The sequence below is a fragment of the Scyliorhinus canicula genome, chromosome 7 (assembly GCF_902713615.1).
Source record: "Scyliorhinus canicula chromosome 7, sScyCan1.1, whole genome shotgun sequence".
Taxonomy (NCBI): Eukaryota; Metazoa; Chordata; class Chondrichthyes; order Carcharhiniformes; family Scyliorhinidae; genus Scyliorhinus; species Scyliorhinus canicula.
The window spans coordinates 144300449-144326861 of record NC_052152.1 but is presented as its reverse complement, the minus strand read 5'-3'; the positions used below and the strand labels follow the sequence as shown (position 1 = coordinate 144326861).

The window sequence follows — 26413 nt, the reverse complement described above, 5'->3', positions numbered from 1 at the left end:
TCCTTGTGCTGTTCCTCCAGTTTAAATGAAGCAGCATTTGCACCACGGATGCACCTAATTATTATACAAGACCTAATTAAACAGACAAAAGCATTGGACAATCTTTTCTTAGCCTGGATTACTACCCTGGACAATTTTTTAAATAAAAATTGTTTGTAACTCTTGATTTCAATTGAATTGATTTTTCTGTGCCCAAATTAAAAGTGTTACGAAAATATAAGACGAGAGTTTCCATTACTTTGTGCTGGTTTTACCAATGAAATTCGTCAGAAAATCGGCCAAACCAATTGTCAAGGAATTTTAAAAGCTGGTTTACTTTGAGCATAAATCGAGTTCCATAAGCTTTAATGCTAGTTCAAAAAACATTGCATTAGAAGCCAATCTTCAACCATAAATGCCCCAGTTCAACATAATAAGAATGGCAAATTTCCACCCATTTGCAACCATTCATGAAGGCTCTTCAAATTAAGCTTTTTTTTAAGTTCACAGGCAATAATATTTTAAAACATCTTAAAAATTAGCAAATATTTGACTTCCGGTGGCGGCCATGGAGTGAGTGGTCACACATTCGGTGGATTTTGTTGTTCCTTCCCCATCCATATGAGGTTCTTTTTGAGGGCGAAAAGTGTGTGAGTTTTGTGCATGGATCAGAGGATGAGAAGTGCTACAAGAAAGAGAGAGCAGTTGGAGCAGGGCAGTTCTGTGGTGCGCCACAGGTCAAGATGGCAGAGGGCAAGGGGGCAGCACTGTGCACCCAGTGGTCAAAGGACCGACTGGTGGAGTTTTTAAATAATACATTCCAAAAGCAGAGGAATGAGCATCGGTGAAGGTGATGTAGCAGCTCAGAACAGCGATTGAGAAAGTAGGGTAGAGGCTGAAGGCTCAGGGCCTGGCAATTCAGAAGGTGGAGGAGGCAGAGGGGGAACATGAGGAGCGGATGGCCTCTCTGGCAGTGCAGTTGGGGATAGTGGTGGGCAGCCAGAAGAGACTGGGAGAGAAGTTGGAGGACCTGGAGAATCACTCCACATGATAGAATTTAACGATCATTGGGATGCCCGAAGGTAGAGAGCAAACACCGCCAAGTATGTAGCAAGGATGTTGGAGCTGTTGATGGGGGAGGGGGCCTTTGATCGGCCCCTCGAGGTGGATCGGGCGCACAGGGTGCAAAAGAGAAGGAAGCCGCCGAGGGTGATGGTGGTGCGATTGTACCACTTCTTGGACAAGTAGAAGATTTTGCAGTGGGCAAGGCAAACTAGGAGGTGCACCTGGGAAGGGAGTGTACCCAAATATGCGCTGGAATGTGGTGACTAGGGGATTTTCACAGTAACTTCATTGCAGTGTTAACATGAGCCTACTTGTGACAATAATAATAATAATCTTTATTATTGTCACAAGTAGTCTTACATTAACACTGTAATGAAGTTACTGTGAAAATCCCCTTGTTGCCACACTCCGGCACCTGTTCGGGTACACAGAGGGAGAATTCAGAATGTCCAAACTATATAGCAGCACGTCTTTCGGGACTTGTGGGAGGAAACCGGAGCACCCAGAGAAAACCCACGCAGACACAGGGAGAGCGTGCAAACTCAGAACAGACAGTGACCCAAGCCAGAATCGAACCTGGGACCCTGGCGCTGTGCAGCAACAGTGATAACCCCTGTGCTGCCGTAATAAAGATTATCATTATTATTTCTTCCGTGAGCACCGGGGTTTATTCCCAGATCAATTCTTTTCATAATGGGCATGGCGGTGCTGGCAGAGGTGTCCGACTCAGGGTTTGTGTGGGCAGGGAAGGCCCCGCAGGCGCAACGGGCTTTTCTGGAGAGGGGATTGGGGGGGGGGGGGGGGGGAAAGAGGGGGGGCGGGGCGCGGCCCTGTTGGCGTTGTTGAATTTGATAGGTTATTGTTGGGCTACAAACACTGCGATGATGAGGAAATGGGCCAAGGAAGAGAGGTGTTTGGGAACGGACGAGTGGAGACGACATTGTGTCGGGGAATGTGCTTGAGAGTTTTGTTGTTGGCCCCTCTGCCATTCTCGCAAGCCATGTGTTCTGTTTCTCCAGTGGTGGTGGCGGCTCTGAGGGTGTGGGGTCAGTATGGGCAGCATTTGGGGTTGGAGGGCATGTCATTGTGGGTGCCTATTTGCGATAATTATAGGTTTGTGCCGCGAGTCTGGATGTGAGGTTCCAGAGGTGGCGGCTGGCGGGGATTGAGTGCTTCAGGGACTGATTTATGGGGGGGAAATTGTGGAACTGAAAAGTTGGAGGAATTGTTTGAGTTGCCTAAGCGGAATGGGTTTAGGTATCTGCAAGTTCAGGATTTTGTGAAGGGAGAGGTAGCACCTTTCCTGGGGTTACTGTCTCCAGTGCTGCAGGATAAGCTTCTGTCAGAAGGCAAAATAGGGGAGGGGAAGGTTTTGGAGATCTGCAAGGAACTGATGGAGTGGGAGAGTGCCCAGGTGGAGATTGTTAAGCACAAGTGGGAGGGGAGTTGGGAGAGAAGCTGGGGGGCTGAAGCATTCAGGAGGGAGAATGTATCCTTGTTGTTTGCGAGGTTAAGTTTAATGTGGTGCATAGGATTGAGGGGTCAGTGAGGAGGGGACTTTCGGGGGACGGGTAAAGTGGCGCCGATGTCCCAGGTTCGATCCCAGTTCTGGGTCACTGTGTTATGGGCCCGGGTTTAGAGAACCCCAAAGTGTATCATTGAGTTCAGCTGACCCACAACTTTGAATAGATTGTGGTTATGGGGAGCACATGGGCCCACTCTGCTTGTGTGATGCAACAGAAATCTACAGTACCGTTAAATTAAAACACTGTTTATTTATGAAACCAGTTAACACTTTACAAACCCACAGTAAACGTCTTAACAACTATCAATACCAATAAATCCCCCAAAGAGTACAGTACTCTCTAAGTAACTCTTAATCTTTCCTTGCAACATCCATAAGAGAAAAATAACCCTTTTTACAGAAAGACATCAGGATTAACTTCGCTATTGAGAATAGTTATCACTTTTAAATCACCAAATGAACATTCATAAGCTTGCGGAGATTCATACACATCTTGCTGCGACTGCAGCTTTTCCAAATCTATAATGGGACTAAACAGGCCCTGCAGCTGCGAGCGCAAAGTGAAAGTAAAAGCAGACAGACAGTCTAGCTCCACCCACACTCTGACATCACTGATAAACACCCATTTCTTAAAGATACTCTCACATGCCAACTGTACATGTGGAGTTTGTACATTCTCCTCGTGTTTGCGTGGGTTTCGCCCCCACGACCCAAAAAGATATGCAGGTTAGGTGGATTGGCCATGCCAAATTGCCCCTTAATTGGAAAAAAATGAATTGGGTATTCTAAATTTAGAACAAAAAAACGAAAAAAAGGGGAAGGCGGAACGTGATTGGGGACCGGGCCGGTATCAGAATGGCTGGATGGTTGGGGTTGTTAGGTGGGTTGGTGTGATGGTTTGTTGTTGCTCTTTGGTTGTTCCATTGATATTTTGTACAATGATATTTTGACTTGATTAAAAATATTTTTAAAAATATTTTAAAATATTTAATTTGCTAAGAAACTGATAATTCTACAGCAGTTTAATTGGTTTTAAGTCATTTTCAATGTTTCCGTAAACTAGTCATGCTCACTAAATTATTGTGTTAAACCCATTTCTGGATGTGCTTATTAAATTGCTCCTGGTTACTTCGCATAAAGATATCAAGAAATAGATTTACTCCAAAGACGCAGGAAACAATTTCATTCTATTATGCTGCCAATATCTCGCGGAAGATTTGTGTTTTTGTAAATGAGGTTGAGCAGAAACTTGAAATATTGACCAAGTTCTTCTGGTCTTCAGATAGTTAGAGACGGGACCTACCTCCCAAGATGCACCATGGGGGCCCTTGGAAGTCTCAGTGCAATGTTTCCAAGAAGGTTGCCCAAGTACATTGAACTTCTTATGGGTAGTTCCACTGATCGCTAGGACTCCACAAAGAAGTCTACAAATCTGAGTTAGACTCAGAGACTTTGGACTGTTCTGACTTACTTACTTGAATAGTTAACCAGGAAATGTTGGACAGAAAAGTCCTAGACTAACTCCTGGGTAACTATACAACCAACTACCACCCTCTCACCTCCACCCTCAACCTCTTGACTCTCCCCCCCCCCCCCAATGCCCTGCCTCACACTGACTCCCCCTCTGACCCCACAGCTCCATGCTGATTACCACCTGACACCCAACAGGACCTAACTAGCCCTCCCCCGACTCAACATCAACACCAAACCCAATCGCCATCCTATTCCCTCACCCACACCAACCCCTTAAACATCCTGTCTCCTGAGCAACACCTCACCCAACCTACCTCCTTACTTTACACACCCAACCCATGGAAAACATTGATGGATTGACAGCTAGGCTCTTTGATCTATACTGTCAATTTAACAATATTTGCTTAGTCAAGATAAAGAGATTTCAAGAACTTTCAGTTCCAGATATTGATACTTTAAAAGTGTTGGATGATGGACACATATTAAGTTGTAGTTAAAATGTGTTTTTTTTTAAAGAAATTGGAAAGTTATTAATGAATGACTTTTTTTTACACATTCTATTGTCACTATGGGGTTCATTTCCTCCATGCAATGTATAGTGGCGCAATGGACATGGAGGAGCTGTAGTTTTGCAAAGGGGACATGAGGGGCCACTGGGTGTGGGCAGCAAGCATATCTTAGCAATAATGAAAACTTTTTGAGCTTAACCTTCCAAATGTTTGCTCCTGCAGACTACAGATTGTGATGCCTTTGAGATGCTGTAAACAATGACTCATTAAAAAATGCCTAACTCAATGCGGAAGACTAGAACATGCCTACCCCTGTGATGGAGCTGGCAAGGTCGGCAGTGCAGGATGCAGGCTCACTGACCAAACCAGCCCGCACCCTTAAAAGGCACTCCCTAAAATCAGAAACTCGGTGAATGGGGTAGGGAATCCTGGAATCGGGTTCTTCCTGCCATTTTTAAAAAAACTTCCAAGTCCTCCTGACTGCAACAATCCAGCCCCTCATGTTCCACCATGTAATGGGGCCAAAGCTAGGGGAACAGAACAATCAACAGTGAAGGCAGCAGGCAGTATTAAGGGATGTGTCAAATTGGCTATTTTGGAAGTAGACTTTCACTTGCAGATAGATGTATAGCATTTAATTACCTTGCCCCTAAAAAAAAGAATGGCCATAAATTAGGAGAGGGGAATGTGCAACAAGAGCTGGGTGTCCTGAAACACCAATCGCTGAAGGTAAGCACGCAGATACAGCAGGCGGTAAGAACGGCAAATGTCATGTTGACCTTCATAGCGAGAGAATTCAACTACAGGATCAGGGATGTCTTGCTGAAATTGTACAGGGCTTTGGTGAGGTACCTGAAATACTGTGTGCAGTTTTGGTCTCCTTATCTGAGGAAGAATATTCTTGCTCTAGTGGGAGATCAGCGAAGGCTTACTGACTGATTCCTGGGATGACAGAACATGATTTCCCAGTTCAGCATTTGCAATTCGAACCTGGGCCCCCAGAGCAGTACCCTGGGTCTCTGGATTACAAGTCCAACGATAATACAACTATGCCATTGCCTCCTCCCAGCGCCGGCCCTAGGGTTGCTGGCGCCCCAGGCAAGCTGAACTTCGGCGCCCTTCGGGGGGGGGTCGGGGGGGGGTGGGTCGGGGTCGGGGGGGGGGGGTTGGGGGAGGTCGGGGGGGTCGGGTCAGGGGGGGGGTCGGGTCGGGGGGGGGGGGTCGGGTTGACATTGATCCTGAGCTGCTGCGACCTGTCTGGTAGTGGTACATGAATTTTAGTTGCTGTATCTATGCTCTGGATATATATTAACATTACCTGTCTAATATTTTTCGCTAAAGGAGCACGGACGAATTCAAGCCTCTGAAATTGTAGCTTCTATGCCTGTGGCCATGTGGCCATCCGCCATGTTTGTGCGGGGCGGCCTGGGGGAGGGCGGCCACCGCGCATGTGCTGGTTGGCACCGGCCCAACTGCGCATGCGCGGGACCCGAGTCTTTTACGCGGCACCGGGTCTCGGATGGCGCCCCCTAGCACATGGCGCCCCGGGCGACTGCCCGAGTTGCCGGTACCTTGAGCCGGCCCTGCCTCCTCCTGTGCTGATAATGTGCCTATGTAGATTCCTCTTAAATGCATCTATGCTTCTTGCCTCAAGAGAAAGTGAGCTCCACATTCTGAGCACTTTTCTCACAATTGCAAACAAGACCAGACAGAAGATCAAATCTGAAATGACATGCTGTGAGACGTTAAGTAAAAGAGGACACAAATTTAAGACAGACAATGGACAGACAACCACAGGAACTAACAGAGGGAACACATAATAGTAGAGTCTTGTGGCATTTGTGGCCAGTTTGTTTATGATGATTGCCTGACTGAAATAAATCTCCTCTGAGTTCGCAGAAAAATGGTTTCAAGAGAGGGATCTCCATAAATAACGCAGCCCTGAAATTGAATAAGCAATTGCGCTGTAGAATTGTTAGTGCAAATCCACCATCTGTTGCCATTTTTCCTATTCCGAATCAAGCTACACTGTGGCAAGATAAAGCATTGTATCCAAATATCTGTGCCTTCTGCTAAAATAATACTTTTAGTCGTATATTCAGATAGCCGATTTGGTGAATTTGTAAAAATATGAGCTTCTGCTACCAGAGGGCAACATAGGTTACTTCAAACTTTCCTCTTTGACTCAGCTTTTAATCTGCCTTAATGTCTCCTTTTGTGGCTCAGTGTTTTATTACAATAAAGGCACAAAATGTACAAGTTGTTGTTGTTGGGATTTAAAGCCAAATTCTCATTTTGTGGCCCGCACTCTCTAGACTGGTTGAGATCTGAGAGTAAAGGATTGGGATCCTGAAATAGAGCAACAAAACCAGAATGTTCTGGAAACGCAGCGCAGAATCATCAGGGTCAAAACAAGAAAAAGAAAGCCGATAATATAAATGGAACCTTCATCAGAAGCCAGAAGGTTTGAGGTGGGTTTGTGCCAATGTGGGCTCCTGGCACAGTTCAACAGACCGCAGTGCTAAATGTGCCCAACAGATTAGAGTTTGAGCAGAATTAGCATGCAGATGCAATGCTCGTTTTATCTTGCACACGATACAAAGTTCTGTTAATCTGTAACATTTCGGCAAGCATGAACTCACTGTCACAAGCTAAAATGTATTGGCTTCCAGAGGGGAAAATGGAGAGCTAATATTCAGTCATTAAAAATTACTGCCAAGACTGAAGAATCATTTCGAGCAATACTTTTCAATTCTGTGTTTTGGAAATAAATGGCAACGTTCCGAATCACAGTCATGGATTCAGACTCTCCAAGAAGAAGTGAGGCGTCTTTCCAACAGAATGGCAAATAAACTCTCACTTTGCTACAGTTGAGAGTGGCTTGGACTGAACATTCGCGATAAACAATTATATTTCTGTGGTGCATCGATAGAAAAACAAATAAATCATATGGATGCTGCACAGTTATTATCATCATGTTGGGTAGGAACAGTGTTGAAATTCATTTCCAAGTGACCAGCTGTCTATCCCACCAACAATGTCTGCATTCAGCATTCCTCTGGTCATGGGCCAGAACGCAAGTGCTTTTCTAACACACCCACCTCTCGTTCACAAAGAAATAGGGTGAATGGTAGAGGAGGTAATAAATCTGTAGGTTGTTCACTTTGGAGCTAAACATTTTTTGCCTCCGTTAGACATTAAGGATCATAATGCTCAAACTAGCTTGGGTCAATGTCAATCAATTCAGGCATCTGCTACACAAAAGGAAACCTAATTTCAAGTCAGGCACTAATTTGACAGGCACGGTTAAAGAGGTCGCAATGCAGAGACTGTAAGAAAAGGAAATAACAGCCTGCAGCGAAGGCTGTTTGCATGCTGTGGAAGCACTTTGTTAGCACAATGCGTGGGTACACTTTCCTTACATTTGGCTTGTGCCATAATTGAACTGAAAATGTTGCTGTAAAGATGAAAAGTGGAAAAAGGGACTCTGACCGCACAGGACCATTATCTGCCACTTTGTTTTCAAAAGATGAGTTAAAGCAACATTGTCTTCTGGTATGACAATGCAATATGGTTTTTGTTTGCATTACGCCATTTTGAGCAGTGTTACAATAGGCAAGGTAAAATTGCTATAGTCTCTGATGGCCATAGGCTGCTTTCCCCCTTGAGAGGGAGAGCTGGCTGGTGGTGATTTAACCTGAGGATCACCACACCTCAGGTGAGGGGCAAGGTTCAGAAGGTAAGGCCTTCATGAATAACCTCAGCCGGTCCGGGAATTAATCCCGTGCTGCTGGCCTTGTTCTGCATCATAAACCAGCTATCTAGCCCATTGAGCCGACCGGCCCGCCCAAAAATATGCTTTTTGAAATTACAATTTCTAATTTTGTCTTTTCCTGGCTAGACTTTTAAAAAAACTCGGACCTTCTCTAGACAATGTCAAAACTGGCCAGGCTGCTGCAATGCACACAATGTCGCATTCCACCAAGTGGAATGAAAATATACACTCACTCCCTGGGAAGATTGGAAGACCCCATCCCCTGTTGATTCGTACCATCCTGAGACTTTGTAAATGTATCGGAGATTAGATTTATTTGCTGTTCTGAAACAATAATTGCTTCTGAAACAATAATTACAGTCGGCATGAATTCGTCAAATTTCTCTGGAATATACACCCAAGAAGGCACTTCGAGTGCCCTTACCAAGCAAGAGAAAGATGAACAAAAGTCAATGCCATGCTGAACCCAGGCGGTTTGAAACTGTGCGCTGTGTGTCTGTCTCTGTCTCTCAGAAAAGCCGTGTCCAGTTTGCAAAGTAACCAATCTAAGAAGGCAACTCTACCACAAACCAAGATATTTTTAGAAGAAAATGTGGAGATCTGTTCCCTGCAACTACATCCAGTAGGACAACTCAACAAAACAGCTGCAAAAACATCACGTCATGACCAACAAAGAAACAGATAACCCTATAACTCCTTCACCTTATCTTTCATGAACTGTAAAAATTCCTGCCAGCCTCTCCTCTTATTCTGTCATCTGTACTGGTGTGTGTGTGTGTGTGTGTGTGTGTGTGTGGGTGGGTGTGGGTGTGGGTACAGACAAATTAAAGTCATGTATCAATGATGGTTGTAATAAACGTATCGTGTTCTTTGTTTAACCTAAGAAAACCTATCTGGCTAGTTCTTTACAACATAAAGTGTAAATTGTGACACTCTTACAGGAATGGCGAAGGAAATCCTCTAAATATACTAAAAAAAAACCTGTATTGATCAACCTGGAGTGGGAAAATAGAGGGGTAATTTCACCCCTCCTCACATGTATGTAACAGTATGCATTGTCCCTCAATGTAACCTTCATCGTACACTGCGATTTAACAAGCTATCGATGGAGCTTGCCAAGTAATCTTTTGTTCCAAGATCCTAAACGTCCCCTTGTGAAACATCGGCTGTTTAATTTGCATTGACTTTAACTATATGCACACTGTAACTTAGATGGAGGATATAGTTTCCCTCCATTTTCATATCCTATTTTACTAGTCTTAATATCTTTCATGCCTCTTTGTTGTAAAAAATGAGCCACGTTTGTCTATAGCAATAACAGATGCATGAGAGTACTAAACATCCTATTAATTTTGCATTATCAAAACAATTTTCACTCAGTGAACTTTTTCAGCTTTTAATGATGATTCTGTTGTTTAGATTGGCATGAATATTCTGGCCTCGAACATGTCAAGGCTTATTTTGAACAAAACCTGAGTCTGGAGCTATTTCTTTATTCAAGTAGAAAATTCAACTTGATAAAATTTAAAGTGCATACCTCAGACTCAAGAATTGCATTTACTTCAGTTATTGATCAGATACTAAGGCTAACAGGAAAAAGTGAATGACATTTATCATAACTCCATTACTTTTACAATCTGGTCATCACACATTCCAGGTAAAGCTTTTAGTTATTTTGTCTTGAGCCTGAAAAGGATCATTACTACTAATCTGCTTATATGCACTCAGCTAGTTATTGCTGTGTTAAGAATTTCAGATGACTTGTTAATTTAAAATTGAATTATGTTTATTGAAACATATAGAGCTTGATTCTCCATTATTGGGACTACGTCCCCGCGCCAGCGTCAAAACGGTAGTTTTACGCCAGAAAAACTTGGTCCATAGGGACATGAATTCCAAGTCCTGCAGGGGGCTAGCAGGGACCCGGAGTAGATCTTGCAGCTTTTGCTGCAGATACGGGCCCCCGCACTTCTAGGTCGGAGGCCGCGCATGCGCAAGGCGGCAGCAGCGGGCGGTCTCAGACCGCGGGGCTCGACCCACAAAAGAAAACATCCCGATCCGCCTGCCCCAACACTCAACCCCGGCACAAACACTCCCGGCTGCCTCTGATCCGCCTGCCCCTTACCAGGGTGGTCGCGGACTGAGTCCGCAGCCGTCAGTGAGTATCCCGACCGGCTGGAGCGCATTAATAGCTCCACGCCGTCGGGACTTTGGCCGGTTGGGGGCGGAGAATGGCTGAGTTGGCCTCTGCCAATGGCCCCAGGTAGGTTCCAGGTGGCGCAACGTACTCTGGCGTACTTCGGGGCCCGCACAATCGGTGAACCTGCATCGGTCCTGATTTCTGGCAGGAACATGAATTCTCCGCCCCTGCACCGGCTGCGATTTTGGCATGCGGGTGCGGAGAATCCGGCCCAGAGCTTTCCATAGAATCCCTACAGTCCAGAAGGAGGCCATTCGGCCCATCGAGTCTGCACCGACCCTCTGAAAGAGTACCCTACCTAGGCCCACTCCCCATAGTATCCCCGTAACCCAACCTAACCTGCACATCTTTGGACACTAAGGTGCAATTTTAGCATGGCCAATTCACCTAACCTGTACAATGTTGGATACAAACCGAGGTGATTAGGTTGGGGGGGAGAGGAAAGGCAAAATCCCTTGATCCTCTTTGAAAAGGCTCAGCAGGAGTTTATGGTCTGTTACGAATGTGAAATATCGGCTGTGGACATATGGGTGGAATTTCATTACCCCAAAAGTAACAGCCAACCCTTTCCTCATCTGCCGATTTGATTTAATTTGATTTCTTATTGTCACATGTATTAGTATACAGTGAAAAGTATTGTTTCTTGCATGCTGTACAAAGAATGCATACCGTAGAAAGGGAAGGAAGGAGAGACTGCAGAATATAATGTTACAGTTATAGCAAGGTGTAGAGAAAACATCCACTTAATATGAGGTAGGTCCATTCAAAAGTCTAATGGCAGGAGGGAAGAAGCTGTTCTTGAGACGGTTGGTACGTGACCTCAAACTTTAGTATCTTTTTCCTGACGGAAGAAGGTGGAAGAGAGTATGTCCAGGATGCGTGGGGTCCTTAATTATGCTGGCTGCCTTTCCAAGGCAGCGGGAATTGTAGACAGTCGATCAATAGGAGGCTGGTTTGCGTGATGGATTGGGCTACATTCACAACCTTTTGTAATTCTCTGTGGTCTTGGGCAGAACAGGCTCCATACCAAGCTGTGATACAGCAAGAAAGAATGCTTTCTATGGTGCATCTGTAGAAGTTGGTGAGAGTCGTAGCTGACGTGCCAAATTTTGTTAGTCTTCTGAGAAAATCGTTGGTGGGCTTTCTTAACTATAGTGTCGGCATGGGGGGACCAGGACAGGTTGTTGCTGATCTGGACACCTAAAAACTTGAAGCTCTCGACCCTTTCTACTTTGTTCCCATTGATGTAGACAGGGGCATGTTCTCCACTACGCTTCCTGAAGTCGATGACAATCTCCTTCATTTTGTTGACATTGAGGGAGAGATTATTGTCGTCGCACCAGTTCACCAGATTCTCTATCTCATTCCTATACTCTGCCAAGGTGCTGGATGCATATCGTTCCAGCAATGGGAAAGGACTGCCCCTACTCCATATGTTAATACCAGTTCTCTCTTTGGGTTGTAATGAGCCGGGACTTTTGTTGATCGTAATGCTGCTTCACCTCCATAAAGGCTTTATACTGTGGCACCTCCCATGACCACTTCTCGTGTTTTTTTAACAGTATGTGCAGGGGTGACAATAAAGTGGCCAAGTTTGGGATAAATTTCCCATAGTACTTTATGCGGTCATGGAAAGATTTTAATTCTGTCTGATTTTGTGGGGTCGGTGCCTCTTAATGGCCTTAACTTTATCCTCCATGAGATGTAGGCCTTTTTCATCAACTCGATACCCAAGGTAGATCACTTCGCTTGCCTGGGCACACAATTTTCTCATTTGAGACATACACCTGCGCCAGAAAACCATCTCAAAACCTTCTCCAGGTTTATAAGGTGCTCTTTCTCCCTGGCTCCTGTGATTAGTACGTTGTCGAAGAATACTGCCACCTGAGGTAACCCTTGGAGAATGTTCTCCATAACGTGGTAAAACATAGTGCTTGCTGATGAGACACTGAAGGGCAGGCGTGTATATTCTATTTTCTACCAGGATCTTCTTGGAATACCTCAGGATATTTGCCAATCACCTTGTACAGTCCACTGGTTCATAGTTTAAAAACATGCAGCCAGTCGAGATGGATCCTCTGGAGTCAGTCTCTGCCCAAGAGGCTGGTTCCTGGTCCTCGTGCAATTATGAGCACGAGTCAGGCCGTTTGCTATCCGTAGGTTATCAGGGTTATAGTGGTCCTCATAATGTTCAAAGGATCCCCTGTATATGGCCCAAATTGGCCCTGGTGGCTGGGAGGCCTAGGGAAAGATGTGCATCCTGTGATGCTAGAAGGTCTGTTCCCCGATGATAGAGATGGCAGCTCTCGTATTCACCTCCATTTCTAGGGAATGACCATTGGCCAAGAGTGTTATCTTTATCGGGGACACCTTAGATGTGGCGATGCATTTTAGTTACGTCGTTTCATCCTCTACGGGCTGATAGATGTGCAAGATCCGGCTCTGAAGTGGCATTGGCTTCTGGCCTGGGCGGGATGCCTACTGCTGATTAGGAAAGCATTGCCTGGGCCGTATCTTTTGGCCACACTTGCAGCTGACACTTGCAGTCCAGAGGATTGCCTAGTCCTTCTAGGGTTATCCAACCATCTTTTGTGGTGCCAGGATGTCGTGGCTGTATGTTGAGTTGGTTGTGGGTGAGGTACGTGGGAGCCTTGGAATGCTGGATTTTCTGTACGAGGGCCCTCCCTATCCGCCCCCTTCCTCCCGTCATCCCTTGGAGTCCTGAGGTGCCTTTCTCAGCGTTTTCCAAGAATAATGCTAATTCCATAGCCCTTATGAGTTACAGGATGTGTCCTGCCAAGAATTTTTTTTTATCGTGACATTACTGATCCCGCATCCTAGCCAGTTGCGCATCATCTCAGTTAGGAATCGGCCAAACTCACAGTATTTGGCCAGCTTCCTTAATCTAGTCAGGAATTCAGTCACAGGTTCCTCAGAGTCCTCCCAGCCATGTTGAATTCGTAATACTGGAGGATTACGGACGGCTTTGGGTCGTAATATTTCTTTACGTTGAACGCTTTAGTGTTAGAGGTTGCAGGATAAGTTACACTCTTAATAATGGTAAATGTCGGAGCCCCATGTGCTGTCAAAAGGATTACTTTATGTCTGTTATCACTTCTATGTCGTTGGCGCAGAAGCAGCGGCGCATGCGTTCAGCATACTGGGGCCAGTCCTCTAACTCCGCATCATAACGCTTAAGCTTCCCAAATAAGGGCATTTCTGGGTTTTTCTTTTTGCTTTGCCTCCAGCCAGAGTTGTTGCCTGGGAATATCGAAAAGACTGCTCAGAATGGTAACTATACGTAACTCCACTGGCCATCTAAACTAGTCTGCTGTTGCTTTGATCACAGTGCACTCAAGAGAGAGAGAGAGACCCAATGTGGCTGTCTTTTATACCCCTGTCAGCCCGGCCCTCTAGTGATCATGTGGTGCTACTGATTACACATTAACCCCTTGTGTACATGCACATATCGAGATGACTACACTGGGCACCCCACTCATCCGCTTCTCCAACCATCATCTGCCCCATCTGTGGAGGAGACTGTAGGTCACGCATTGAACTACTCAGTCACCTGATAACTTATTTTTAGTGTGGAATTGGCTCCGAGGGACTGACTAAGAAGATATGTAAATAAATATATATGGATCATGTGACAGCTTGCTGATAATGCTTTTTCATGCAGGATCTAACATTTTAATTATGTTGACAAAAATATTTATCTATTTTCATGTTACAGGGGCCTGGCGCTCAAAGATGACTGGAATGGATGGCATGCACTGTTTTAAAGTCGATTTATTATCTGTTCTTCCATCCAACACTCAAGGTTGTGCAACAATCCTGGATAGAAATTAGCTGGTTTCCTGTGCAACAGGAAAGCTGCAATTCAACCCAACCCTGGATTACCAGAACATCACACAATGCTGGACAGAGGGAAACATTAAAAATGTTTTACCGTGCTGTAAGCTAGTCCTTCTACTGGAGATGTATCCCATATGTCCATTTAACTGACTCTATTAGCTTTCTGAACCTTCTAATGGAAGATTCTTAAGGGAGTCTCCACAGCCCTCAAAGGTAATTAAGTGAAACGTCAGACATCCACATCATCTCCACTATTGAATCCACTTTGGCTGCTTTATATCGATGATATATCCTTCATCTCATAGCAACATAGAAACCATTGTGTTCCATGGATAATATTATTAACGTAGCCTAAGTTTAACCATTTAATCCTTGGTCCCATTTGTAATCAGCTATTTACCTTTATTTTAATTTTTAAAAAGGAGTTGAATTGGCACAACATTGAGAGTCTATTCTAACACACAAACTGATGAAAAAGGACAGGAACAGACCAGCTCATCCATCGAACCTGTCACATTTTGGCATGTTGTAACTTTCAGACACCATCATGCCCATCCCATCAGTCACTGACTACCCCTACACAAACATGCAAGCTCTCAGAACAGGTGAAAAAATACAGAGGGAGTAAAAAAAACCCGTAGACATCTTAAGGAAAACACTCCACTCATCTACTACGCCTTCTAATCTTTAGAGTCACCTCAGGCATACTAATCTTGCACTTGTGCCTCTTATTTTATGCTTATAACCCATGGTAAACACACTGCTGTATCTACAATGCTTACATGCTTATCACAATCAGCAAATCAGCAAAATAGGCTTGCTGATACTGTATCTTGAAAATTCCTTAATTGTATCAATTAGCAGCTTCACCTACTTTCAAGAAAGAATAGACCGATCCTCTAACTTCCGCTGTGATGCACAGCACACACTGAATCATTGTTGTTATAAGCCATTCCCTGTAAGATAATTTCAACTTCCTTTGAATTAAAAAAAACGATAATTAATGATTGTTTAGCTGGCAAAGTGATTGCAGATTCCTCCAAGTTCTCAGATATTGGGCGGGATTCTCCCCTACCCGGCGGGGCGGGGGGTCCCGGCGTCGGGCCTCCCCAAAGGTGCGGAATTCTCCGCACCTTTAGGGGCCAAGCCCTCCCGCGCCGGAGCGGTTGGCACCACGCCGACTGGCGCCAAAACCGGCAACAGCTCCGGGGCTGGCCGAAAGACCTTCGCTGGTTCGCGCATGCGCCGGTGTGCCAGCTGGCGCTGATGTCACCACCGGTGCATGCGCGCTGGGGGATTCTCTTCCGCCTCTGCCATGGTGGAGGCCGTGGCGGCGGCGGAAGAACAAGAGTGCCCCCACGGCACTGGCCCGCCCGCCGATTGGTCGGCCCCGATCGCGGGACAGGCCACCGTGGGGGTACCCCCCAGGATCCGATCGTCCCGCGCCCCCCCCAGGACCCCGGGGTCCCGCTCGCGCCGCCGATCCCGCCTCCACCAGAGGTGGTTCAAACCACGGCGGCGGGATTGGCCTCTCAGCGGCGGGACTTCGGCCCATCGCGGGCCGAAGATTCGCCGCAGAGGGTTCGCCGATCGGTGGGGCGTGATTCCCGCCCCCGCCAATTCCCGGGTGGCGGAGAATTTCTGCCACGGCGGGGGCAGAATTTTCGCCGGCCCCGGGCAATTCTCCGACCCTGCCGGGGGGGTCGGAGAATTTCGCCCATAGTAGATATTCGAGGCCTCTCATTTAATCAATTTGTTCCTTAAATTTCTGTACAGATTAGAGTAAGCGGCAATGTACTCAAATCATGGCTTTGGAATCGGCTGAAGTAATAATTTATTAAGCCCTCTTTAAATAATAATTCTTCAGTGATCTAATTCAGTAGCTCATTATTCATGACGCACTAAAACCTCGTACGAACGGGATATGGCGCTCGACTCATTGATCGACAGTTCCACCGCGCCACAGCAAAAAACCGCACCGACCTCCTCAGAAGACAAACACGGGACACCACTGACAGAGTACCCTTCGTCGTCCAGTACTTTCCTGGGGCGGAGAAACTACGACATCTTCTTCGCAGCCTCCAACACATCATCAGCGAGGATGGACATCTTGCCAAGGTCATCCCCACACCCCCACTACTGGCCTTCAAACAACCGCGCAACCTCAAACAAACCATTGTTTGCAGCAAATTACCCAGCCTTCAGAACAGCAACCACAACACCACAAAACCCTGCCAGGGTAATCTCTGCAAGACATGCCAGATCATCGACATGGACACCACCATTACACGTGGAAACACCACCCACCAGGTACGCGGCGCATACTCGTGCGACTCGACCAATGTAGTCTACCTCATACGCTGCAGGAAAGGATGTCCCGAAGCGTGGTACATTGGCGAGACCATGCAGACACTGCGACAACGAATAAACGGGCATCGTGCGACTATCAACAGGCAGGACTGTTCCCTTCCAGTTGGGGAACACTTCAGCAGTCAAGGACATTCAGCCTCCGATCTCCGGGTCAGCATTCTACAAGGAGGCCTTCAGGAGACGCGACAACGCAAAATTGCTGAGCAAAAACTTATAGCTAAGTTCCGCACGCATGAATGCGGACTCAACCGGGATCTGGGATTCATGTCGCATTACATTCGGCCCCCACCAACAAGCCTGGACTTGCAGAGGCCTACCGACTGAACTGGCTTGGGACAATTCACACCTCTTTAACCTGGAGTTACCTCTCTCTCTGCATCTTTGATGATTTGATTGCCTGCAGGTGCTCGCATTCCGGGGCATCTCTGACTGTGTCTATATAAACATTTCTGGAACAAGCCTTTCCATTCACCTGAAGAAGGAGCCGTGCTCCGAAAGCTCGTGTTTGAAACAAACCTGTTGGACTTTAACCTGGTGTTGTAAGACTTCTTACTGCACTAAAATCTTGGCATGTTTAAATATTTATGAGAATCTTCAAGTAACCCAAAACTCTTTTACTATATTTAAAATAGCCGTGCTTCTATTTATAATGCACCTTATCCTATCAAAATCTCAAAGCAATCTGAAATTTATCTGACCAAGCAAACAAGACTTCAGTTTAATATTTCAACATATGGAGACATCTTCAATATTTCACTGGAGTATAAAATGGATGGAAGTCGAACTCAGAACCTTCCGATGTATAGTTTCAGAAAATAGAATAGCTTTCATAGAATTCCTACAGTACGGAAGGAGGCCCTTTGGCCCATCAAAAGAGCACCCCACTCTGGCCCACTCGCCCGGCCACCTAGTCCTATCCCCTGTAACCCATAACCTAACCTGCACATCCCGGGCCACAAAGGAACAATTTAAAACGGCCAATCCACCTAACCCTACAGGCGCGATTCTCCGCTCCCCACGCCGCGTGGGAGAATCGTGGGAGGGCCCCCCGACAAATTTCACGCCCTCCTCACGCCCCTCCGCGATTCTCTCTCTCTCCCCCCCCCCCCCCCCCCCCCCCCCCACCCCGGGCTCGGAAGAATCGCTGCTCGGCGTTTTTCACGGCAACCGGCGATTTTCCGACCCAGATGGGCCGAGCGGCCTGTCGTTCGCGACCGTTTCACGACGGTGGCAACCACACCTGGTCGCTGCCCTCGTGAAACGGGTGTGGAGATGCCCGTTTGGGGCTCGTAGGCGGCCTGGTGGGGAATGAGCACCACGACTGTGTTCGGGAGGGGACAGGCCCGCGATCGGTGCCCACCAATTGTCGGGCCGGCATCTCAATGGTACGCACTATTTCCCCTCCGCCGCCCCACAAGATCAAGCTGCCATGTCTTGTGGGGCGGCTGAGGGGAAAGACGGCCACCGCGCATGCGCGGGTTCAAGCTGTCAGCGTCGTGACGTCAGCCGCGCATGTGCGGGTTGGAGCCGGCCAACCTGCGCATGCGTGGCTGACGTCATTAGGCGCGCCGGCTGCGTCATTCTCGGCGAGACGCCCACGCGGCCGAGAGTTATGGAGTGCCGCTCCGAGCTCCACAAGGAGGGGAGAATAGGGGGCGAGGAGTGGCCTCCGTGGCCGTCGTGAAACTCGGCCGAGTTCACGACGGCCCTCCCAATTTTTCCCGGGAGCGGAGAATTCCGCCCTACATCTATGGATTGTGGGAGGAAACCCGAGCACCCGGAAGAAACCCACGCAGACACAGGGAGAACGTGCAAATGGGAGAACGTTTCATGGGAGATGCCCACACCAGGTGGCAAGGCAGTCAGATATACCCTGGTAACTGACTGAGGGCTTGGGTGGAAAGGGTTCTCGGTTGGGCATGCTGTGCCCCACAGACGGCTTCACAGTGGATCCTCCCCCTGCCTGACTGGCCATAGCCATCTGCCCACCCCACTTACCTGCTTCTCCAGCCTCTATCATTGACTTGGTCTAGGGACAGTTGCATCTGATTGGTCAGCAGCTTTTGGATGCAGGAAATCTGCCTCAGGAGAGTGGAAGCCATGACCGCAAACATCTAGTTGCCTGAGCACTGCAAAATGCCATCATGGCTTCTGTTGCCAGCAGAAGCAGGCTTGTCCCAAAATTGCCAGCTGTTGGGCAGGGCCCCCACCATCTACCTTAATCATGGTCATAATAGAACATAGAACATACAGTGCAGAAGGAGGCCATTCGGTCCATCTAGTTTGCACCGACCCATTTAAGCCCTCACTTCTACCCCATCCCCGTAACCCAATAACCCCACCTATCTTTTTGGTCACTAAGGGCAATTTATCATGGCCAATCCACCTAACATGCACGTTTTTGGACTGTGGGAGGAAACTGGAGCACCCGGAGGAATCCCATGCAGACACAGGGAGAACATGCAGACTCCGCGCAGACAGTGACCCAGCGGGGAATAGAATTTGGAACCTTGGCACTTTGAAGCCACAGTGCTATCCATTTGTGCTACCGTGTCTGGAGAGGGAGAGATAATCAATGTTGACAGTGTAGAATTAATGATGGGGATGAAGACAATGGCATTGGTCTTCCCAAGGATTAGCTGGAAGAATTTGTGGTTCATCCAAGGCTAATATTGAATAAGCAAGTTAAGGAGAGGTAGGGCAGCGGGTTGTCATGTATAGTGGGCAGCCCGGTAGCACAAGTGGATAACACTGTGGCTACACAGTGCCAAGGTCCCAGGTTCGATTCCCCGCTGGGTCACTGTCTGTGCAGAGTCTGCACGTTCTCCCCATGTCGGCATGGGTTTCCTCCGGGCGCTCTGGTTTCCTCCCACAGTCCAAAGATGTGCAGGTTAGGTGGATTGGTCATGATAAATTGCCCTTAGTGACCAAAAGATTAGGAGGGGTTATTGGGTTATGGGTATATTGAGGGCTAAGTGGGTCGGTGCAGATTTGATGGGCCGAATGGCCTCCTTCTTCACTGTATGTTCTATGTTCTGACACATGATGCCACCATAAGAGGAGCATGCAGATGACGAAGGCCATAAATAGATGCTTGTGCGACTCCAGAAGTAGCGATGTTGGTCTATAAGTGAAGCCATTGCTGAAGAAGATGATCTGACGGTGATTTGATAGGCAAGGGTAGAACAAAGCGAGGGTAGAACTGAGATGGACAATAAAGGAGAGGCATTGGATCAGATTGGTGTGATCAATTATGTCCAGGACTGCAGAATTGCCAAAGAGGACAAGTAAGGATCATGCACCAAGGTAACTGTCATGCAAAATGTCTTTGATTAATGCCTGCGCGACATGGTAGCAGAGTGGTTAGCACTGTTGCTTCACAGCGGTAGGGACCCGGGTGATAACTTGCGTCACTGTCTCTGCAGAGTCTGCACGGTCTCCCTGTGTCTGCGTGGGTTGCCCCCGAGCACTCCAGTGTCCTCCTACAAGTCCCGAAAGACGTGCTTGTTAGATGAATTGGACATTCTGAATTCTGCCTCAGTGTACCCGAACAGGCGCCGGAATGTGGCGACCAAGTGGTTTTCACAGTAACTTACACGCAGTGTTAATGTAAGCCTACTTGTGACACTAATTTTTTTTTAAATTTAGAGTACCCAATTAATTTTTCCCAATTAAGGGGCAATTTAGTGTGGCCAATCCACCTAGCCTGCACATCTTTGGGTTGTGGGGACGAAACCCACGCAAACACGGGGAGAATGCGCAAACTCCACACGGACAGTGACCCAGAGCCGGGATCGAACCTGGGACCTCGGAGCCGTGAGGCTGCAGGGCTAACCCACTGCGCCACCGTGCTGCCCTACTTGTGACACTAATAAAGATTATTATTATTTGTGGTGTTGCTAAGATTCACACATGTCGGGTTGGGTGGCCTGCAGTACAGTGGAACTGGGGTCACGGAAGCTGGAAATGGGTCCCACGGACATGTTGAAAGTACAAGCAGAGAAATAGGAGTGAAACTAGAGAATGATGTGGATTCAGGGCTAGGGCGAGAGATGGTCGAGGTAAAGAGAGGGAAGCCATTAAATGCAGTTCAATAATTGGTCTCAACTTCAGTGACATGGAAGCTCAAGAGCTCCTCGCATGTTGGGACATGGAATATGGGTTTAGAGAAACAGTCAGTCATGAAGAAAATGACACAAAGATTATCTTAGCTCTAATGGTCCTGAAATAATGAATAGTTTTATCACGGAAAATTAAAGGCTGTTCGCGCTTGGCATGATCCAGCCCGATGCACATGTGAATCAGTTGATTGTCAAATTAGTTCAAATTAGTCTATTTTATAACTAAATAGAGTGCATGATGGCATTTTGGCTCATACAGTGCAACTCCACCAAATATGCCTGATGCAGACAGATTCTGGTCTAAGCAGTGAATAAGTAGAGGATTTCTACAAGTTGTGTCGTGCATTAAACAGCATGGGCTACCAAACATGATAAAGCACAGGAGACGCAGATTATTTTTATGAAGAGAACACTTCAGAAAAGGCGGTAAACAGGTTCAGATAGAAACAGATCAGAATAATTATTTGGTCTTCTCACTCCTTGTGATTAAAAAAAACCAGACCGATATGCACATTGTCGTTCATCATACTTACGCAAGCTTCTTGTTGCACAGTCTCCAGGATACGCTTTGCTGGAATCAGGAAATCCAGTAAACAGCAAAGCCCATCTCCCTTGTACACTGTGTCGATGACCCTGAAGATCTGACCGAGGACCGTGGGAGCAGTGGCGTCAAACGGAGGATACAAAGCAGAGAGGATGCGTTGAATACAGGTGTCCAGCGATTGCGAATTCTAAGTAAAAGAGATATGTATCATCAACTTCTCCCAAACACAATTGCTCAACTTCACAGACCAATTATGAATTTTAGACAAAACCAAGAGACGGGTAATACAGAAGAACATAAGGGAAACGTTTCAGTGGGTTTTGTATTAAAAACATATGATTTAGGAGCAGGAGTCGGCCTCGAGAATGTTCCATCATTCTATAAGATCATGACTGCATTGTGGCTTCAACTCCACATTCTGCCTACTCCCATAACCTTTCACCCCTTTGTTAGTCAAGAATCTATCCACCCCTGTCTTAAAAATATTCAATAACCCTGCCTCCAACAGTCTCTGGGTAAGGGAATTTCAAAGACTCATGACGCTCTGAAAGAAATAATTCTCCTAATTTCCATCTTAAACGAGAGACTACTTACCGTATATACTCGCGTAACCTTCGATCTCGCGTATCATGCGACCCCTAAATTTTCGGCCCAAAAACATGCTTTTATGGTATACCTCATGTATCATGCGAGTCACTTTTTTGACATGACAGCTGAAACTCAGGTAAGCTTTCCGCCTAAAACTGCCGAATGAGAAACAGCTGTTTTGCTGTTTGTAATCACGGAACTAAACCCGATAATAAACAGTCACGGTACCTAACAGGTGACACTATCGACCCTTAGCAAAAATGGAGAAAAGATCAGCGAAGAAATATACAGCCAAATGGAAACTGCAAGTTGTTGCCGAAGCGGAACAAAGCAACAATGTTAAAGCTGGAAACCTGTTTGGTGTCGGAGAAAGCTGTGTCCGAAACTGGAGAAAGCAAAAAGAACAATTGATGGCAAGTCCTTCCTATAAATGCGCAAATCGCGGGTCGAAATGTCATTGGCCGCAGTTAGAAGATGAAGTCTCAAAGTGGGTGTCTGAAAATCGGGAAAATGGTTACATAATAACACGATCTAAAATAAGACTTTATGCTTTGGAATAGCAAATGCTGTGGAATAGCAAATGCTTTGGATGGAAGTGAAGATGATGCTTTATTCGAAGATGCTGGAGAAGAGGATGAAAATATTGAAGACCTGGAAGATGATCAGTATGACGACTGCCTCGATGAAGAAGAATTCAAAGCTTTATTTGACGATGACGATGACAATGAAAGCGAATTCGAAGGATTTTAGTTTACCTGCATTAGTTTGTTTTAATGATGTTTTTACATTTCAATAAATGTTAAATAACCAATGTTTTCCTGTTTCATATATCATTATGTTCAAAAATAAATACCTGTATAACAGTTTCATTGACTACTGGATGTTATTTGACTTATCTTGGCCAGCACTTCACACCTGCAATTTTTGTATCTCGCGTATCATGCGACCCTCGAAATTTAGGCCAGCATTTAGACCCGCGATTTTTGTACCTCGCGTATCATGCGACCCCCGAAATTTAGGCTTCAAATTAGGTGCTCAAAAGTCGCATGTTACGCGAGTATATACGGTATTTTTAAATTGTGTCCCCTAGTTCTTCTCTCCCACAAGGGGAAATGTTCTTTCAGAATCCACTCTGCCCTTAGGATCTTATATGTTTTAATAAGATCACCTCGCATTCTTATGAACTTCAATGGGTACAGGGCAAATGTGTCCAACCTTAATTCATAAGATAACCATCCCTATCCCAGATGTCAATTGAATGACCCTTTTCTGAACTGTTTCTAATGAATTTATATCCTTTTTTAAGTGCTCTACTCCGAGCTCTGCAATGGCAAGCCATCACGAGGAGGGCAGAGGAAACAATACATGGACACTCTGAAAGCTTCCCTGAATAAATGCAACACCTTCATCGACATGTTGGAATCACTTGTCTTAGAAAGCACAAACTGGAGAAAAAGCATCCGCAAAGGCACCAATCACCTCAAGCATCACAGGATGGAGCACGTGGAGGCCAAGCAGAAACAGCAGAAACAGAGCGCAGAATCCAGAACATTCCACCCACCCACCTCATCAAATACAACCTGCCAAGCCTATGGCAGAGTCTGCATATCCAGGATCGGACTATTCAGACATCGCAGAACCCACCTCCCTGGAGTGGAAGCAAGTCATCCTCGACCCTGAGGGCCTGCCCAAGAAAGAGATCCAAATAAGGGGACTAAAAAAATGTAGACAGTACTCCAGATGTAGTCTTACCATCCAATACACCTGCAGCAAAACATCCCTATTTTTATATTCCATTCCCCTTCCAATGAGCACCATAATTCCATTTGTCTTTCTAATGCCTTGCTATACCACTATTTGTGTAAGAAAACTGTAAATCAATGGTTATGACCTCAACAACTTTTGTTTACACAGCACATTAATCCATAAATTCCATTGAATCCCTACAGTGCAGAAGGAAGCTATTTGACCCTCTAAAAGCGCATCCTACCTAAGCCCACTCCCTCGTTCCATCCCCGTAACCCGTAACCTCACCTAACCTGCACATCTTTGGACTGTGGGAAAAACCAGAGCAACCGGAGGAAACCCACACAGGCACAGGGAGAACATACAAACTCCACACCAGTCACCCAAAGCTGGAATCGAACACAGGTCCCTTGCACTGTGAGGCAGCAGTGCTAACTACTGTACCACTATAATAATGTTTCCTAAGGCACTCTACATGAATATTATAAAACAACATTTCACACCAAACCATGGGCGGGATTCTCTGAAAATGGAGCTATGTCCCCACCCCGGCAGGAAAACCGGCATCAACCACTCCGGCGTCAACAGCCCCCGAAAGTGAGGAATTCTCCAATTTCTTGGGGGCTAGGTTGACGCTGGAGTGGTTCCCACAGCTCCAGCTGGCACCGAAGGGCCGGCGCGAGTTTGCGCATGCGCGGAACGGCCAGTGTGATCTCACGTATGCGCAGACTGGCTGGCGTATTTCCGCACATGTGCATACCAGCCGGCATATTTCTGCGCATGCGCGGGGATTCCCTTCTCCACGCCTGCCCCCGGGCAATATGGCGGAGCCCTATAGGGGCCCAGCGCGCAGGAAAGAAGGCCGCCTACGGAACCAGCCCGCCCACAGATCAGTTGGTCCCAATCGCTGGCCAGGCCACTGTGGGGGCCCTCCCCGGGGTTGGATTCCTCCGCGTCCCTCCCAGGACCGCCCCCGCCCACTTACCTGCCAGGTCCCGCCGTGTGTGAGGACGTTACGACCACTCGGCCTATCGGGGCCCAGAGAATCGTCGGGGGCCACCCCCAACTGGCGTGGCGGGAATCCTGCCCCCGTAAAATGGTGCCGGAGAATAGGGCAGCCGGTGTCGGGGCGGCGGGACGGGATTCGCGCTTTTCCCCGGGGATTCTCCGATCCGGCGCAGAGTCAGAGAATCCCGGCCCATATATTCATTTAATGACTAAAATCATGCTCAAAAAAGTAGGTTTTAAATGGTCTTTTCAGGAATGGAAGCGAGTTAGAGAAGTGTCCGGGGGGGGGTTTGAGAGCTTGAGGCCTAGGCAACTGAAGGCACAGTCATCAATTACTGAGTGAGCAAAGCTGGGGATGTTCAAGAGGTCAGAATGAAATTAATGCAGATACCTTAGGGTTTGGCGGGCTGGAGGAAATGACAGAGATGGGACATGGCTTTGGAGGATTTGAAAACAAGGGTGGAAATTTTAAAATCAAGATCACAGAATCCTAGAATTGTTATGTGCAGAAGGTTAGTTGGCTCATTGTCTCTACAAATGAGCACCAAAGATGTTGCTTGACTTAAAGCCAATGTAGGTGACAGGGGTGATAAGTAAATGGGGCTTGGTCTGAGTTAAAATGAGGGTAGCAGAGTTTGGGATGACCACAAGTATATTGATAGTAGAATGTGGGACACCAGCCAAGGGTACATTAGAATATTCAAGTCTAGAGGTAACAAAGCAATGAATGAGGTTTTCAGCTGCAGATGAGTTGAGACGGGGCCAAGGCAGGCAATGTTATGGAGGGGGTCTTAGTGACAGCACGGAAATTTGGTTTGAATCTCAAAATGTCACATCCAGATAGTGAACAGCTTGTCTAATCGCATGCTGCTGCCTGGGAGAGGGATGGACATGGAAGCTATGGAATGGAGCTTCAGCGGGTCGCAAATTGATTGTTTCAGTCTTCCCAATATTTAATTGGAGGAAATGTCTGCAAATCCAATATCGGATAATTTAGCGACAGTAGAGTAATCGAGAGAGATGATGGTGAGATAGATGTGTGTTATCAGTGTACAAGTGTAAGCGAACACTGTGGGTGGAATATTGTGCCCTCCCCTATGCCAAGTTGGTGGCAGGAGAGTATTTAATGAGGTGGGAGGCTAGTAGGTGGAAATCCACCCAATTTCCAACCTCCACCCCGATTAAGTCAGTGGCAGGAAGGCCATTGGATAGCCTGCCACACTGGCAATTAAGAGACTTAAGTGGACAATTAATGCCTTGTAAAGGGTCTCATTCAATGCCGCTGGCATTAACCCAGTGGTGGGCAGAGAGGCTCGGCAGGCGAGGAACATAATAAGCAAACCCTGGCATATTTCCTTGTGAGCTTCTAGTGTAGATGCCTCAAGAGGCATTCAGTGCTTGATTGAGGGACCCAGCATCAGGATGGGGCCTGCTAAGTGCTTCCCTCCTGCCCTTGCTGCCAACACTGCTCCCCCCCCCCCCCCCTCCCTTGTGACTGCCATGCCATGCCCTCTTCCTGCCATCACTCACTTGTGCCAAGTTCCCTTCCCGGGCGAATGTACTAGCAGCAGCAGCCACCACCTCCCTGGTGGCATTACTGAGCACAGGAGAGCTGCCCGCTTTTGTTTGGCTGGCATCTCTTGTTGGGTGGA

General features: G+C 46.9%; 1 protein-coding gene across 2 annotated transcripts in view; it reads right to left on the bottom strand.

Annotated features, from left to right (window-relative positions):
* LOC119969436 (pleckstrin homology domain-containing family G member 4B-like) overlaps nucleotides 1-26413 on the bottom strand; it is a 232485-nt gene that overhangs the window by 126284 nt on the left and 79788 nt on the right. For both annotated transcript variants that reach the window (XM_038803071.1, XM_038803069.1), the window contains exon 2: nucleotides 21409-21606. In XM_038803071.1, the coding sequence (XP_038658999.1) occupies nucleotides 21409-21606 (198 nt within the window). The remainder of the gene's footprint in view (nucleotides 1-21408; nucleotides 21607-26413) is intronic.